Source organism: Prionailurus viverrinus, chromosome B4 (assembly GCF_022837055.1).
Source record: "Prionailurus viverrinus isolate Anna chromosome B4, UM_Priviv_1.0, whole genome shotgun sequence".
Taxonomy (NCBI): Eukaryota; Metazoa; Chordata; class Mammalia; order Carnivora; family Felidae; genus Prionailurus; species Prionailurus viverrinus.
In genome coordinates, this window is record NC_062567.1 from 56,984,201 (window position 1) to 57,002,164 (window position 17,964).

Here is a 17,964-nt window from a genome sequence, read left to right on the forward strand (position 1 = left end):
TATACAATGGAACACTACTTGGCAATGAGAAAGAATGAAATCTGGCCATTTGTAGCAACGTGGATGGAACCGGAGGGTATTATGCTAAGTGAAATAAATCATACAGAGAAAGACAGATACCATATGTTTTCACTCATATGTGGATCTTGGGAAACTTAACAGAAGACCATGGGGGAGGGGAAGGAAAGGGAAAAAAAAGTTAGAGAGGGAGGGAGGCAAACCATAAGAGATTCTTAAGGACTGAGAACAAACTGAGGGTTGATGGGGGTTGGGGGAGAGGGAAAAGTGGGTGATGGGCATGGAGGAGGGCACTTGGGATTAGCACTGGGTGTTGTATGGAAACCAATTTGACTATAAATTATATTTTAAAATAATAATTAAAAAAATACAGTAGTGGCCTTAGGAAGAAAAAAAAAGTATATACAGCCAATCTTCATTATTTATGGATTCTGCACTTGTGAATTCACCTATTCCCTAAAATGTATTTGTAACCCCAAAACCAATAGTCAGGGCATTTTTACAATCATTCTTGGACATGAACAGAATCGCAAAAAATTTGAGTCCCCACTGTGCACATTTCCAGTGAGGCTGAACAAGGCAACACTCTGCCATCTCGTTTCTGCTCCAACTATAAATAAGCATCCTTTTCATGATCTATCCAGTGCCATGTTTTTCCAGATTTCTGTGCTTTTTGTTGATGAGTCTGCTGTTTAAAACAGCCTCAGGCATAGTGCTGCAGTGCTGTCCAGTGTTCCTAAGGACAAGACTGTGATGTGCCTTATGGAGAAAATACTTATGTTAGATAAGCTTCATTCAGGCATGATACGGTGCTGATGACTGTTAGTTTAACGTTAATGATTCAACAATAGATAAAAAAAAATAAGGTGTCTTCGGGGCGCCTGGGTGGCGCAGTCGGTTAATCGTCCGACTTCAGCCAGGTCACGATCTCGCGGTCCGTGAGTTCGAGCCCCGCGTCAGGCTCTGGGCGGATGGCTTGGAGCCTGGAGCCTGTTTCCGATTCTGTGTCTCCCTCTCTCTCTGCCCCGGCCCTGTTCATGCTCTGTCTCTCTCTGTCCCAAAAATAAATAAATGTTGAAAAAAAAAATTAAAAAAAAAAAATAAGGTGTCTTTAAACAAAAATACACACAGCACAAGATTATGTGTTATTGACTGATGAAAATATTGTGACCAGAGGCTCATAGGAACCTAATCCTTCATGTCTTCTAGGAGCAATGGCTCGGTATTTGCTATTTCAGTGTACCGGGAAAAAAAACAGAACCAACTGTGTATGAACTGTGAGGGAATACTGAGAAAGGACAGCTAGAACTTGATCCAACTCAAACATTATCATCTTAGTGACCTTTTATTATTATCATTTCCTTAACAAATATGTATAAAATACCTGCTAAAACAAAAGCATTGTGATAAGTTCCCTGCCTCCAAGCTGCTGAGAGTTAAGTAGGAAATATAAGACATAAATAAATCCTACAACAGGAGGCAAAAAGCATTAAGACCAATAAGACCCAAATAAAATGCCAAGGGGCTCCAGGAAAGAGAGAGGCTCAATCAGCATCATGACTTTGTTCATTCATAAAGGCAGGTGCAATAGAGACTGATTTTCAAAACTGTAAAATAGCACAGGGGCTCCTGGGTAGCTGAATTGGTTAAGTGTCCTACTTCAACTCAGGTCATGATCTCACAGTCTGTGGGTTCAAGCCCCACGTCTGGCTCTGTGCTAACAGCTTAGAGCCTGGAGCCTGCTTTGATATCTGTGTCTCCCTCCCTCTCTGCTCCTCCCTTGCTTGTGTTCTCTCTCTCTCTCTCTCTCTCTCTCTCTCTCTCTCAAAATATGAATAAACATTTAAAAAAAGAATACTTAAAAAAAAGAAGGTAAGACATTCTCTTACCTTATGTTCTGGCTACCTCATTACCAATTCCACTTCCCCATCCCTCTCTCACTTAGGTCCCAAATGTCCTAAATTAGAGAGGCCATTTCTGAACACTAATACCTAATACAACTCTGCAGTTTTTTTTCAAAGCAGTTTTATTACCTGCTCTGGTATTTTATGCTTATTTTTCTATTGTCTCTATTCCTCATTTGAAATTAAGTATAGAACCAGTTTGTTCACTGTTCACTTCCCAGTGTCAAGGGCAATGTCTGTTAAGTTCAGTAAAGGTTTGTTGACTGAATGACTAAAGAAATGAACACATGGATGAATGAATGAATGAATGAATGAATGAATGAAATCTGAAATTTGACAGAAATAAATGATGTAAGTATTAATAGAAATTCCCCTAGATTATTTTTCATGTTAGAAAGCAAAGGCCATACCAGTAATAAGAATAAATTATCGTCATGAATTTTTCACAGTTTCTTCGGTCCTGCACATTTTAATTATTATAATAATTATTATATTATAATTAATTATATAATTAATTATATAATTAAATAATTAAATAATTATTATATTATAATAAAACAAACTATGTTAATCTTCTCACAAGAGAAGCATGATTTTTACACACTAGTTCACTTATGCTTACTCCACTGATATCACAAAAGTTCCATTAACGTTGTATTTTCATTCCTTATCTCCCATTACAATCACTCAAAGAAATGTTTTTATTTAGCCGTATACATATAATTGTTTTTACCTTGGGACCAGGCAGTCAGCTCTCTGAAGAGTTGTGGCATCCAGTTCAAAGAGGGATGCAATATCATTTCCATGGGGTACTGAGACTAAAGTGTACATGATCTTTTCCCCTGCCTGGCGTTTCTTCTTTGAAGTTGGAAGATCTCCATCTCTCTGTTGAAGAGGCACAAAGTTACCTACTTTTGTCAGGTTTCTTCCTAAACTCTTCAATGAATCAGAAGGTGGGATTTAAATGTGAACAGCGTCTCTTCATTGGATTATAGAGATGTCTGTTTTACATCATCCAAAAAGGGCAGGTGAAGCCTCATAATCTTAGAGGTAATTATTACCAAGTGATAAGTCACACATTCATGGAGGGAAGGCCTGATCTGGGCAAATAACCAACGCACTAACATTCATAAGAGTTGTGCTCCCTTACCTTGTCTTAAACCTAGTTACAGAGTAGTTTTAACCATTCCACATTTAAGACGAACAGACAAGACATAGTATGTTGAATCATCCAGATTTCAAAAACTAAAGAGTCAACCTGGTAGTGTTTCAAAGTTCCTGACTAATTTCCAAAACATAACTGGGACATTATCCTGAAGAGAAAAGGAAGCAACAGCAATATTCCCATTCAGTTCATCAACTTGTTCCATTAAATCTGCAAACATACTATCGTGGCATATCAAGTGAAATAAAGTGGGATCTTCACAAAAGAAGTCTTCACAATGATGTGAAACTCAGTCAACATTTCTAGTACACCCTCTCTTAAGCAAGTGGCCACACAAGAATGGTAATTACATATTTCTACTTAAACCAAGTCTCAATCCCTGTGGAAGACTATGATGAGGCACAAGAAACCAAAATGTGATAGAGCAAATGTAATAGAAGCTTGGTAATTACACGCATCCTATAAGTATACATATTTATCAAAAGAAACAATTCAAAAATGAGAGAAGAGAAAGAGTATCACTGTACTGTCACAGGAAGTTGAACAAAAGTGGACAAGAGAAGTGGTGTTCCAAAGGCAAATGAAAGCAGGCCGTGCCCAATGACACGCGGTTATTTAATGGCCACTATGACAATGAGATATTACAGCTGATCATTCCAAAACATTCACTCAAAGTTCCATCCCAAGATTGTGAATATTATTTCCCTTGTGGTTTCATTCTGATGTCTTCTGTAAATGGTGTGCAAATCGGTAGCACCACTGAATGTGAACGGGCAGAGGAATCACCAGGGTTCCTCAGCAGGAGCAGGGCTGTGAGCTGTTAAATCCCACATAGCCCAGAAGCACCTGGTAGCTCCTGTCATCTTTGACTTATATGTCTTCCACAGAGACCACAATTCAGAGTTGAACGAAGGCAGGGGTCTGGCAAACTCTCCCCAGGTAGTTTGACCCCCCATATTAGTTGCTTCTACTCAGTAAGCACAAACTATGTTTATTAATCAGGAAAAAGCATACTTAAAACTTACTGTACATTATAAGTAGGCAAATGGATAAACAAAATATGGGACATCCAAACAGTGGGATATTATTCAGTGCTAAAAAGAAATGAACTATCAAGCCACAAAGACATGACACAGCCTTAAATGTATATTGCCAAACAAAGAAGCCAAACTGAAAAGGCTACCTACTGTATGATTCCAACTGCATGACATTCCAAAAAAGGCAAAACTATGGAAACAATAAAAAGACCAATAGCTGCCAGACAGTAGGGGGGAGAAAGGAATGAAAAGGCAGAGCACAGAGGAGTTTTAGGGCAGTGAAACTATCCCGTCTGATAAATGTGGATACATGTATGTGTAGTGAATACATGTCAAATGGTGGCTCCTTTTATCAAAACTCATACAATGTACAAGGCCAAGAGTGAACCCAATGTAAACTATGGACTCAGGGTGATAATAATACATTAAAGTATGTTGAGCAGTGTAACAAAGGTACCACTCAGGTGCCAAGTGTTGATAGTGGGGGAGGCTGTGATTGTGTGGTGGCAGAGAGCATATGGGAACGTGTACGTTCCACTGAATTTTGCCATGAACCTAAAACTGCTCTTAAAAATAGTGTCTGTTTAAAAAAGAAAAAAGCAGGATGAGAGCAAATATTTGTAAGTCATATAGCTGATAAGGGGATTATACCTAGAATATATAAAGAACATAAAGAACAGTTACAACTCAAGAGTACCTAAATAGGGGTGCCTGGTTAAGAGTCCAACTCTTGATTTCAGCTCAGGTCATGATCTCACAGTCTGTGGGTTCGAGCTCCATGTAGGGCTCTGTATTGACAGCACAGAGTCTGCTTGGGATTCTCCCTCCCTCTCTCTCTGCCCCTCCCGGCTCTCTCTCTCTCTCTCTCTCTCAAAATAAACAAATAAACGTTAAATTTAAAAAAAAGATAACCCAATTAAAAATGGAGCAAAAGTCTACAGGGAAGAAAACAATCAGCAAAACTAAAAGGCAACCAACAAAATTGGAGAAGATATGTGCAAATAACATATCAGATAAAGGGTTAGTATCAAAAATCTATAAAGAACATACCAAACTCAACACCTGAAAAACAAATAATCCAGTGAAGAAATGGGCAAAAGACATGAATAGACACTTCTCCAAAGAAGACATCCAGATGGCCAACAGACACATGAAAAAATGCTCAACATCACTCATCATCAGGGAAATACAATTCAAAACCACAATGAGATACCACCTCACACCTGTCAGAATAGCTAAAATTAACAACTCAGGCAACAACAAATGTTGGCGAGGATGTGGAGAAAGAGGATCTCTTTTGCATTGTTGGTGGGAATGCAAACTGGTGCAGCCACTCTGGAAAAGAATGGAGGCTCCTCAAAAAATTAAAAATAGAACTATTCTACAACCCAGCAATTGCACTACTAGGTATTTATCCAAGGGAGACAGGTGTGCTGCTTTGAAGGGACACACTCACCCCAATGTTTATAGCAGCACTATCAACAATAGCCAAAGTATGGAAAGAGTCCAAATGTCCATCGATGGATGAATGAATAAAGAAGATGTGCTATATATTCAATGGAGTATTACTCGGCAATCAAAAAGAATGAAATCTTTCCATTTGCAACTATGTGGATGGAACTAGAGGGTATTATGCTAAGCAAAATTAATCAGTCAGAGAAAGACAAAAATATCATATGACTTCACTCATATGAGGACTTTAAGAGACAAAACAGATGAATATAAGGGAAGGGAAGCAAAAACAATATAAAAGTAGGGAGGGGGACAAAAACATAAGAGACTCTTAAATATGGAGAACAAACAGAGGGTTGCTGGAGGGATTGTGGGAGGGGGGATGGGCTAAATCGGTAAGGGGCATTAAGGAATCTACTCCTGAAATCATTATTGCACTATATGCTAACTAATTTGGATGTAAATTTTAAAAATAAATTAAATAAAAAATTTTTTTAAATTGAGCAAAAGTTTTGAATAGACATTTCTCCATAGAAGATATTGAAATGGCCAATAAGCACATGCAATGATGCTCAACATCATTACTAATTAGTAAAACACACTAGGATAGCTATAATCAAAGAGACAGACAATAGCAAGTGTTAGTGAGACTGTGGAGAAATTGTAACAGTACGTATATTGCTGAGGGAACATAAAATGGTGTGGCTATTTAAGAAGAGTGTGGCAGCTCATCAAAATGTTAAATGTATGACCAACAATTCTAACTGTAGGTAGCTATCCAAGAAAAATGAAAATACATTTCCACACCAAAACCTGTCCATGAATGGTCACAGCAGAATTTATAAAAGTCAAGATATGGAAACAATCCAAATGCCCATCAAATAATGAAAGGATGAACAAAATGTGGCATATGCACACAATGGAATATTATTTGGTCATAAAAAGGAATGAAGTACAGATACATGCTACAACATGCATGAACCTTGAAAACATTATGCTAAGTGAAAGAAGCCAGACACAAAAAGTCATATATTGTATGAGCCCATATATGAAATGTCCAGCTAAGGCAAATCCATAGAGAGAGTACATTCATGGCTACCAGGGTCTGGGGAGGGGAGGATGGGGAGCAACTGATAATGGATATAGGATTTCTTTGGTAGATAATAAAAATGTTACAGAATTAGATACTGGCTATAGTTTTGGAGCTCTGTGAATGTATTTAAAAAAACCACTGATTTACATTTTTTAAATAGGAGAGCTTTATGGTATGTGAATTACATATCGACAAAGTTGTGAAAGAGAAGGAGGGAGGGAGGGGAAAGGAACAAGGAAGAGAAGGGAAAAAGAGAGGGAGAGGGGGAAGGAAGGGGGGAAGGGAGGGAGGGAGGGAGGGAAGCAGGAAGTCAGAAATAGGCTGTTTCTCTGATGACTGCCATGTAGCTCAACAGGAAAACCCAGGTGTTATACTGAGACATGGGTGGCAAAGAAGCAGTTTTCCCTGGAATGGTGACACAAGAAGTGATAACTCTAAAGGAAATAAAAGGAAGTTTGTTTTAATTATGTCCTCATAAGATGCAAACTTGGGGAGAAACAGACCAGGAGCATTACAATCACAAAGAAATATCACAAGAGCTTTTTTCTATACTCTATAATGCTATTACAGCCAAAAGAGAAAACCACCAACATAATGAATGTTAATTAATACATGTGAGAGAAGACTGCCTCATAACATAGGAACACGGAAACAACGGACAAGATCAGTCATTTGTAGAAATAATCCAAAGGATTCTTTCAATGTGGAAGCAAAGGGATTTGAGAACAAGTGCAACAAGTGGTTTCAGTGTTTTATCAGAAAGACACAATTAAAATATGACTTTAATTAAGGAAAATAAATTTTAATCAATTATATTGAGCCATGTTTGAAGAAAGTCTTTATTACTACAAGTTGATCATGTAACCTAAATAAGCAGAGATTCAATGAACAAAATTGAACAGTTTCTCTCATCACTGCCAGCAGAGATGCAAAAAATGAATATTCCTGTCTTTTTGGTGGAATACCATATCCCTAAAAAGAATATTTGTCATCTAATTTTCTGAGCCTCTTGCACACCAATCTTCCAATTATAACTTAGCTTTTGCTATGGATTTTCCCTTCAAAGAAAATACACTAACTAACCAAAAGATTTATATTTATTTACTTAGCAACTGGAAGGTGGCATGGAGGTTTATACATCAGTCACTTGTGAGTTCATTTAATATAAGTCAAATCCTAGTGCATACACTCTCCTTTTGGAATGTTCATAAAACTAATTTTCAAGACTTACAAAAAGAAAGCCGATCCAGGTTCCTAGATTGCCCTCCTACCACACCCCCTTTAGTATACCTCTCTGGGGGCTCCAAACAAGAGTAGTCAGGGACTTCTCTATTTTGACACTCTTATAATGAACAATAAAATTTTTGCCAGACATAGAAAAACCTTGATTAGGGCTAATTAAAAGAGGTCACTCTGTATTATTCATACTATTTAAGACCTGTGGTTTAGTTTTAATTACATAGTATAAGTGGAATGTACAACTATACCCCTAAAGGTATAGGTTCCTGGGGCGGGGGGGAGATAAACTCCATTTATAAGTAGCATGACATAGATAAACTCCACCGATAACATAGATATTTATAAGCAGCATATTTATAAGTAGCATAACATAGTATTATTTTTTTATATTTATATTTATTTATATTTATTTATATTACTTATATATATTTATAAGTAGCATAACAGATAAACATAGCATAACATAGATAAACTCCATTTATAAGTAGCATAACAATTGTTTATGTGTGAAAAGAACTTCTAACATGCATAGCAGTTTTTAAAGCAATGCCATACATTCTGCTTTTTATGTCTTGCACTCTGATAATTTGCTTAACATATTCTCCTTCATAAACAGTTCAAGGCAGCCCCTCAAAATCTGTAGAAAATAATACATGAATAATGAGTTATAAGTATGCAATCTTTTAAATGTATGGATCAGGTTTCAATCTATAAGACTGAAAGATGAGATCTATAGATCAATAAGATCTATAAAAATCAATATTATATTTCTACAATATGAAGGCAGTTCTGTTCAAAATTGTGTGCCTGTAGCTTTTGTTTATAAACCCACCTCTTTTTTAAGTAAGAAAAAAGGCACAAAAACACTAGTTCCCTATACAGAATTACAGAAGCGCAATGCCCTCCCTCTTGTGTCACGAAAATACATGTAAGGTACAACAGAGCTTAGACAGGTGTTAGATTTAATATCAGCTAGGTATCCAAAATATTCTCAATTCAGGTAATGCAGAGCCTCGGGATGTTAACCTAGTCTGCTGGGCTCTTATAAAACTAGCAGTTTTACTTGGAAGAAAAGGCACACAGAATCTCGGTTCTACAAGTAGAAAATCCCCTTAGGAGAAGCCAGTCGAGTAAACTAATGGTTCACCCGGCTTCTCCCTCCGGTCCTAGGGCTGCCAGTGGAGACACAGCAGTTAGCCTCCTGGAACACCTTCTCTGTTGACTCATTTGTGAGTCATCGAATTTTTAGCAGAGACATCACGTTGCAATCTGTTGTTAGGAGCCAGAGACATTCTGTAAGAAATAATGTATGCATTTTCAGGGCTGATGCAGACCTGTGTGCGGCCACGGCCAAGGAAGCATAATGATGTGCAGGCATCTGTGTTCTTGGTCAGACTCTCCAGGGCTCTCACTGCTGACTTTATGTAACAGACACAACCCTGCCATTTAAAGCTGCAGACACTTCTCTTGCATGGTTCCTTAAAAATCTGTTACTCTTAAACTATTTCCTATGAGGACTCTTTTTCCTTTCTTTTCTTTATCACCTTACCATTGATGAATATAGAGTAAAAACTCATGGAAATGTGGGGGTCTTTGTTCATAATCTGGTCCCCCACCCCCAAAAAAAGTCTATGAGACAGAATTTTCAAATACATTTCAGCTAAGCATCATGGTTCCTAGAATATTGCTATTTATGTGTGTCTGTGCACAAAGACGTGGTTCTCAACAGGCAGAGAGTTTGGACCACAGCGGGGGTCATTTGGCAATTTCCAGGAGCATCTTTAGTTGCCACAACTGGGGGCAGGGGAGACCACTCCTGGTATCTAATACACAGAGTCCACAGATCTGCTAAACATCTTACAATGTAAAGGACAGCCCCCCCACAACAAATAATTTTCTGGGCCAATATATCAATATTGCTGAAATTGAGAGACCCCAGCATCGACAAAAGACACTCCCTTGAAAAATCAGATCACATTCCACATCAATACGGTAATGTGAAAATGGGTGGTGTTATTCCAAAAAAAAAAAAAATCCCCTTCAAAGAGCCATTTGAAAAGATGCAGCCTTTCAAGAAGGAACTAATGACTGTCAGGTTCCCAGCTGGGCTTGACACAGTTCCAATGTTTACAGGGTCCCTGTGGATGCTGTACATTTGTAAGATTGGAAATAATAGGCTCCTTTGTAGAATAAATACAGCAATTTGGGTCTTAATGGGAGCTCTGACACACACCGCCGCATTTCAGTGGCACCATGCATTAACCTTTGAAACTTCAAAAATGGAAGGCAACATTTTGATAAAGGTTTCTAAATTACAGGAAAAAATATTAACTGGATATTAAATAGACGACATAAGGGAAAATTTGGAAAGAAAATAATTAGCATGGTCACAGTGAACTCAGCATTACTGGAACCCAGATCTGGGGTGAGATAGCATTCTGTTTGGGGAAATTGATTTCGTTTTTCACAGGCTAAGCTCTAACTGCTCCTTTGTTTTCTTTTCTAGACAGAAACATAATTATTGCTAGGTGGCAAATGGTCTATAACATGAGAAGCCATATTGTTAGCTTTAGTGTTCCATATCTTCAGTTTTATTTACTTTCAAGCTAGGGATTAAGGATAGAAGAAAGATGAAATCAAATGTCTCCAGTTGGACATCTCTCTGAGATGGCAGACGAGATCCAGTCGTAAACTTCCACAGCAAAGCAGACCCACCTGTGTCAGATGCAATTAAAGTGCTGCTGGTAGCAACTGCTTCACAGAAAACTACTCTTTCTCACCTTCAGAGGTGAATGAAGAATTTGCATCTCAGAATATAGAAGGAAACAAATCTACGAAGTCTAACTAAAAGCTTGATGGGCGCAAACAGCAAACTTCACCATGGATTCATTACCTGTATTTTCTGTGCTGCTCCATAAACTTTCATACTCTATCACTCATACTCTCTCTCTCCCACTCAGCCCTGCCCAGAAGCATCAGAAGCATCACCAAACAGCATGTAGCTGAAAGGAGATAAGCTGAAAGAGATGTAATTCAACTGCACAATTCGAAGTTTGATGCAATGCCCTTTTAATCGAAACAACGTACATTTTTAGCCTACAAATATCTTTTATTCAAAAAGTTTCCCTTTATCTGATTGAATTTTAACCTCACGGCACAGAGGTGACGTATGTAGGGCAAGCATCCTCATCCCATTAGTCAGGTGGGAAATGGAGTCTCAGGAAGGCTATCTTACATGTCCAAGGCCGTACAGGTTAACAGTGGTGCTAGAAGCAGAACTCCCTTGGCTGAAGAAGTCACATAGAATCTCATAAAAAAAGACCTTGAGAAAGAGAAAGGCAACTCCTGACATCCGACAGCTGGCCTGGTGTGATCGGGCAGGCTCAGTGCTGCCAAGGGCACCCTGACTCTCACAGCCAGGCCACGGTGTCCTCCTGCGAACGTGAATGATTTCACAGAACACCAACATCAGACAAGGCCGCTCCATGCCCGGGATGGATCACGTCAAAACAACACTGCTCCATAATCATATCTGAATACTGACAACATGTCAATGTTGTCCAAGCCATAAAAATGATTCGATATCCCTTTCCCCTAGCTAAAATGAGTGCTTCTTCTTTAGCACTCACAGCGTTAGCCTGGCTCTCATCTACCCTCCCTATAGATAAAAATGTATTAAGATACTTCCTCCTCCTGCCAGCATTCTTATCCACAGTGAGCCCCACTTCTTTAAATCCTCCCCAAGTCATCTTGTACAAGCCCAATTCCTACCATAGTTTCTTTCTAGCACCCTCTGAGAGGCCCCACAGTTCCCTTGGATGTAAATGCAATGTGCAATTAACCCCATTTAAGAACTGGTGTGTTCCTGGCAGTCATTGGCAAGAGACCATCGACCAGCTTATAGTCAGAACCAAAGACTCAGCTTTTAAACATGGTTATGGATGGCGTTTTCTAAATCATGGGGAAAGAAGAACCCAACAATCCTGGGCTAGCTTTTGAAAACCAAGGAGAAAAGAATCCACACAGGGGGAGAAAATTGAATTATAAATAAATGATCCAAACCATTTAATAAGCCTACTTCTATGTTTAAGGACATTTTGACACAAATTAAAGTTCTCGTTGGGCCAAAGACCTGATACTTCAGTTTCACTTCTGTTGTAAACCTGATAGTCAGATGGAGAAAGAAGTCAAACAGGATTGACTCAGGTCCAGAAATTCTGATTTGATTCACCTCCCTCATATCAACATCCTCATAAAACATAAAGCTGAGGGCCAGTGCAAAGACAGTAGTCATTTCGATTAAACATTTCAACTCATTCTGTCAAAAGGTGGAATTTTGAATGCTGTAGTAATCATTCTTAGCAATTCCAAAAGAGATTGCCAAATTCCTAAGAAAATTAAATTATACACTGTGTCTATTTTACATCCAAATATCTAGCTAAATTGCTGAAAATACATATAGCTATATAGATACACCTTTCTATCCAGCCCACCAACCAGGTTTTGTCTGCATCACACCAAATTGTCCTGAATTTCAGAACTTTCTATTGAATTAAGTCCTACTGTCCTCGTAACATCATCTTCTTTACAACGGTGATGGAAAAGCAAGCTGAATAATAATAAATATCTTAATGAAAATTGGCTTTTAAATAAGATTGAGATGTTTTTTGAGTGGCATGCTTCATAATATCAGAAAAATCAGTCATATAGTTGTTTGATGCCTCAATTTCTCCCCGTAAATAGAACCCAAATTATTTTTAATCAGAAAAGATTGTCCCATTGTGCCCTTGTACTGTCATCATACCATAATTCAATTTGTCTTTCCTAATTTCTATGCACTTATGAAAAGTAAACCCAGACCCACCATACCTCCCAGATGCCCATGGCCATCAGTGCTCCATCATAAATGGCCTCCAAGTTGCCAGAAATCCCCCTAAATACCTATTACCAGACATCTATTTATAATGTCAGTACATCATCTTTTACTTATTATCTGTGATTCATAGCCTCTAGTCAGAGAATCTCTCAGAATCCCTAGTCTTCAAATTTTCTATTAACTTTTCAATTTGTTCATATAAAATATGCACAATATTTTTGGAATTTGTTGGGGAAAAAACAATTCCACTCACCACAGTTTTTCCTTCATTTTGAGCATCTCGATAATCAGGATTAAGCTAAAAAAAAAAAACAGTTTTGAATTGCTATTAACAGCACATTAACAAGACCAATGATCTTCAATTCACTATTGTATCCTTAACTAAACTCAATATTTAAAAAAGCCTAAGAAAGAAACCATCACTAAATATTACAATTTAAAACATTACCTTCAAGTTCTACCTGCAGGAGACATGAGCTAAAATGCCAAGTTTATGGCTTTTGTTTATATTAGCACAGTTGACATCTTTGCATAAGTGAGAGCTGACGATCTCACACCCTCTGAGGAAGCCTTCAAAAGAGTTCATCATTTTGCCCACCACAAAATCTCCCACTAACCAACAACTCTGTTTTTCAAATTAGACCAAAGGAAAGTCTTAACAATGATCCGAGATCATGCTCCACGTGCTCTATACATAAGAAAAGAAAATCAAGCAAAAGACCATATACCAGATATATATGTTGGATATGAGGGCTATTGAATGAGTATTGTGGGGTTTAGGGGTCATTCCATTGAGGTTGATGAGTTTTAGAAATGCTGAGTGTTAATCCACATATTTCCGGCTGGCTGGAATCCATACCTCCTGACTGGAGGTGTGAACAACTGGCTGGAATCCATCCCTCCTGACTCCCACCTGATGACACAGTCCCAAAAGGATGTCTGCATTGTACTGAAATAACCAGCTCATAATTTGTAAAACAACAGACTTGTAAGGTGTTTTTATTTAAATAATGAGTTGTTCACTCGATTTTAACCCTTCAATATGAATATGTTAGTGTATGTAACATGTAACCACATAAAGTCTCCATTTAAGGGGCTCAGTCACTTAAGTGGCCAACTCCTGGTCTCAGCTCAGGTCATGATCTCACGGACCATGGGTTTGAGACCCGCGTCGGGCTCTGTGCTGGTGGCAGGGAACCTGCTTGAGATTTTCTCTCTCTGTCTCTCTCTCTCTGCCTCCCACCCAGTTCTCTCTCTCTCTCTCTCTCAAAATAAATAAATTTTAAAAACTTAAAAAAAATAAAGTCACCATTTAAAATGTAAGATCAAGAGTCTTTCTCAGAATGACACTTGGCTAGTGGCTCTGAGGAATGTCCTCTCTACTTAGTACCAAATATCAATGAAGGTGCTGAAAAAGATCAAGAAGAAAGCAAAGCAAAGCAAAAAAAATCTCAATCCCATCAAAAACGAAGACTGAAAAACAACCTAAACCCAAATCTACCATGAATTGCCAGCAATTACAAAACAGTCGATGCTGGAGGAGAAGCAGATACCTCTCCAGTTTTTATCTCCTGGCATTCTTCAACCTCGCTTCAAGCTAACAGCCTTGTGAACACAAGTAAGATACATGCTGTGGTTCCCATGGTTTGTCCATCCACTCAGAGACCCCAAGTGTTTGCCCGCCAAAAACCTACACAGAAGTGTCTACCGCTGAGGAGCCATTGTTAGACTGAGCAGAGACTGGTCTCCCCAGACTCCCATCCACTGTCCCACTACCTCTGTCTTTCCATGACCATCGAGATGCAACAAAGCTCAGAAAACAAATGGACAGAAAGTCAAGGGAACAGATGATAGCCGAGGGCTTTCTGAGAAGCACTGCCTGAAGAAAGAGAAGAGAAAGAGCTGTGGCTTTGTGCTTTGTATGTGGGAATCACACTGCCTAACACTGTAGAAATAGAGAATAGGAGAGAGAAGCAAGTGCAGGAGAAACCAGGGACACAGAGTCGCCATCTGCTGGGCCTGAGACCCGCACTGCAGTGTGTCCTTCAGTCGGTCCTTCAGCTGAAGACTGAAAAAGATTGAGAATTTTCGAAAATAGAATAGGGGCACCTGGGTGATTCAGTCGGTTGAGCGTCCGACTTCGGCTCAGGTCATGATCTCACAGCTGTGCCGACAGCTCAGAGCCTGGAGCCTGCTTCAGATTCTTCGTCTCCCTCTCTCTCTGCCCCTCCCCGGCTCGTGATCTCTCTCCCTGCCTCCTTCTCTCTCTGTCTCTCAAAAATGAATAAAAATTTAAAAAGATATTTTTTTAAATAGAATGAAAAGGGGCACCTGAATGGTCCAGTTGGTTAAGCATCCGACTCTTGGTTTCAGCCCAGGTCATAATCTCACAGTTCATGAATTCAAGCCCCACATTGAGCTCCGGGCTGACAGCACAGAGCCTGCTTGGGATCCTCTCCCTCTCCTCTCTCTCTCTCTCTCTCTCTCTCTCTCTCTGCCCCTCCCCACTCATGCATGCTCTCTCTCTCTCTCAAAAATAAATAAACTTAAAATAAAATTAAATTAAAATTAAAGCAAAAATAAAATAAATAAAAAATAGAATAAAAAGACCATCTACTCAATCCATCTGGCTCTGCACAGAGTCCACTTGCTGAGGATAATAAGGAAGGAAGGAAAAAAAAACAACAACATGGGACTGATTAAAAAGCATGTTAGAGGGGCGCCTGGGTGGCGCAGTCGGTTAAGCCTCCGACTTCAGCCAGGTCACGATCTCGCAGCCCGTGAGTTCGAGCCCCGCGTCGGGCTCTGGGCTGATGGCTCGGAGCCTGGAGCCTGTTTCCGATTCTGTGTCTCCCTCTCTCTCTGCCCCTCCCCCGTTCATGCTCTGTCTCTCTCTGTCCCAAAAATAAATTAAAAATGTTGAAAAAAAAATTTAAAAAAAAAAAGCATGTTAGAAGGGGAAATTCTTTTTACAGAGCCTTTCTGAATATTTTCTATGGTATAATGCAAAATAAATTTTCAGGAAATGGTTTGGCATATTCAAGAAAGCATAAGTAAACATTTCCTCTACGTAAAGACAACAAACTACACAACAAGCTAAAATATAACACAGAATTAATTACGTAAATAATAATATTAAATATAAAGAATTATAAAAAGAAATTAAGAAAGATTTCACTAAAAATGAAAAGTGAATACAAAATTAAACTCCATGTTGACAGCAATAAAAATGCTATAGCAAATGAGGGATTAAAAAAAAAATAAACAGGCATCTCTCAATACAGAGGAAAGATATAAAGAATTAAAAATTAGGAAAAAGAGGGGCGCCTGGGTGGCACAGTCGGTTAAGCGTCCGACTTCAGCCAGGTCACCATCTCGTGGTCCGTGAGTTCGAGCCCCGCGTCAGGCTCTGGGCTGATGGCTCAGAGCCTGGAGCCTGTTTCCGATTCTGTGTCTCCCTCTCTCTCTGCCCCTCCCCCGTTCATGCTCTGTCTCTCTCTGTCCCAAAAATAAATAAACGTTGAAAAAAAAAATTTTTTAAAAAAAAAAAATTAGGAAAAAGAAAACAGCCATGGAGGATCAGAGAAGGGCATATCAATTAACAGATAACCAGCGCCCTGAAAAGGGAAAGAGAAAATTAACAGAATACACAAGCAATAATCAAAGATAATACAAAATAAAGTTTTGCTCGGCTGACAAACTATGTCTATAGAGGTTACCATACCCCACGAAAATCAACTAAAACACCTGACACATTCATTTGAGGACAATGAGCAGGGGAGACAAAACATAAAACAACAGTTGGGACATAAAAGATGGCCAGAAATTAGGTTTAGACAAAAATACTTACCATATAATAGGAGAATGGATAAATAAAAGGTGGAATATTCAAACAATGGAGTACTACTCAGCAATAAACGTGATGAGCTACAGATATAACAACAAGGATGGATCTCAAAAATATATATGCGATGGGATACTGTTCAGCTATAAAAAGGAATGAAATCCTGTCATTTGCAATGATAGGGATGGGCCTTGACAACATTGAAATAAGTCACAGAAAGTAAATACCATAAGATCTCACTTACATGTGGAATCTAAAACCAACTGAGCTCATACATAGAGAACAGATTGGTGGGTTGCCAGAGGTGGGACATGGGGACTGGGTGAAATGGGTGAAGGCTATCAAAAGGTACAAACGCCACTTACAAGAAAGTAAGTCGTGAGGATATAATGCCTAGCATGGCGACTATAGTTAACAAGACTGTATTACATATTTGAAAGTTGCCAAGAGAATAGATCTTAAAAGCTCTCATCCAAGAAAAAAAATTTTTATAATTATGTATGGTGATGGATGTTATCTAGACTTAACTGTAGTAATCATTTCACGATATATACATATACCAAATCATTGTGTTGTACATGTAAACTAATATAAGTTATGTCAATTATATATTCTTAAAAATGTTGTAAGTAGAAGAAGCCACTCATATGACTCCATTTATATGAAATCTAAGATCAGATAAAACTAAACTGTGGTTAAACAAATCAGGAAGTGTGGGGGAGAGGGTCCAAGGTAGAGGAATGGATAGAAAGCAGAAGCCAGCCAAGAGTCACATGACTGCAGTCTCTCAGGTTTTAGAACTGACTAACAGTGGGAGGCAAGGGAGGGGGTAAGAAAATGGGAATCCAGTTACAAGTTGCCTGTTAGTGCTAGGCCAGCAATTGGGGAGATTTGAGGCTGAACTTTCTTCTTCTATGGAGACACATTTCTCAGGCTCCTTAAATTCCCTTGAATTACAAATAAAAGAATTAATCCCAAAATGGGATTATTCTTGCTTTTGGAATCCAAGAGTGAAAGGTAGAAAGCCAAAAAGATAGTGAATTAACTGGCCCCCTGTCTACTGATTAATCAAACACAAAAAGACACACTTTTACTTGGTAGTGATGGCACTTCCAGCATAGTGCCCGGGAGGGGTTTACCTGGCTGTTTTAGCCAAGTATCACTGTTTTGTATTTTTTAATTTGTTGTCAATTTGAAGAATTCAGATGTTTTTTCAAATTAAAAAACTGTGCATACTAAAATGATAGCTAAGTTACTTCCAAAAGATATGCAACATGTTTAAACATGGATATATCTTGTGATCCAAGTTTTTATTCACTAAGCATTGCAGTAGTTC

At 38.6% G+C, this 17,964-nt stretch overlaps 1 protein-coding gene across 4 annotated transcripts in view; it reads right to left on the bottom strand.

The window, feature by feature from the left end:
• Positions 1-17,964, bottom strand: part of ITPR2 (inositol 1,4,5-trisphosphate receptor type 2) — a 515,671-nt gene that overhangs the window by 359,291 nt on the left and 138,416 nt on the right. For all 4 annotated transcript variants that reach the window (XM_047864958.1, XM_047864957.1, XM_047864956.1 and 1 more), the window contains 2 exons: positions 13,038-13,082; positions 2,656-2,807 (listed from right to left, as the gene is read on the bottom strand). In XM_047864958.1, the coding sequence (XP_047720914.1) occupies positions 2,656-2,807; positions 13,038-13,082 (197 nt within the window). The remainder of the gene's footprint in view (positions 1-2,655; positions 2,808-13,037; positions 13,083-17,964) is intronic.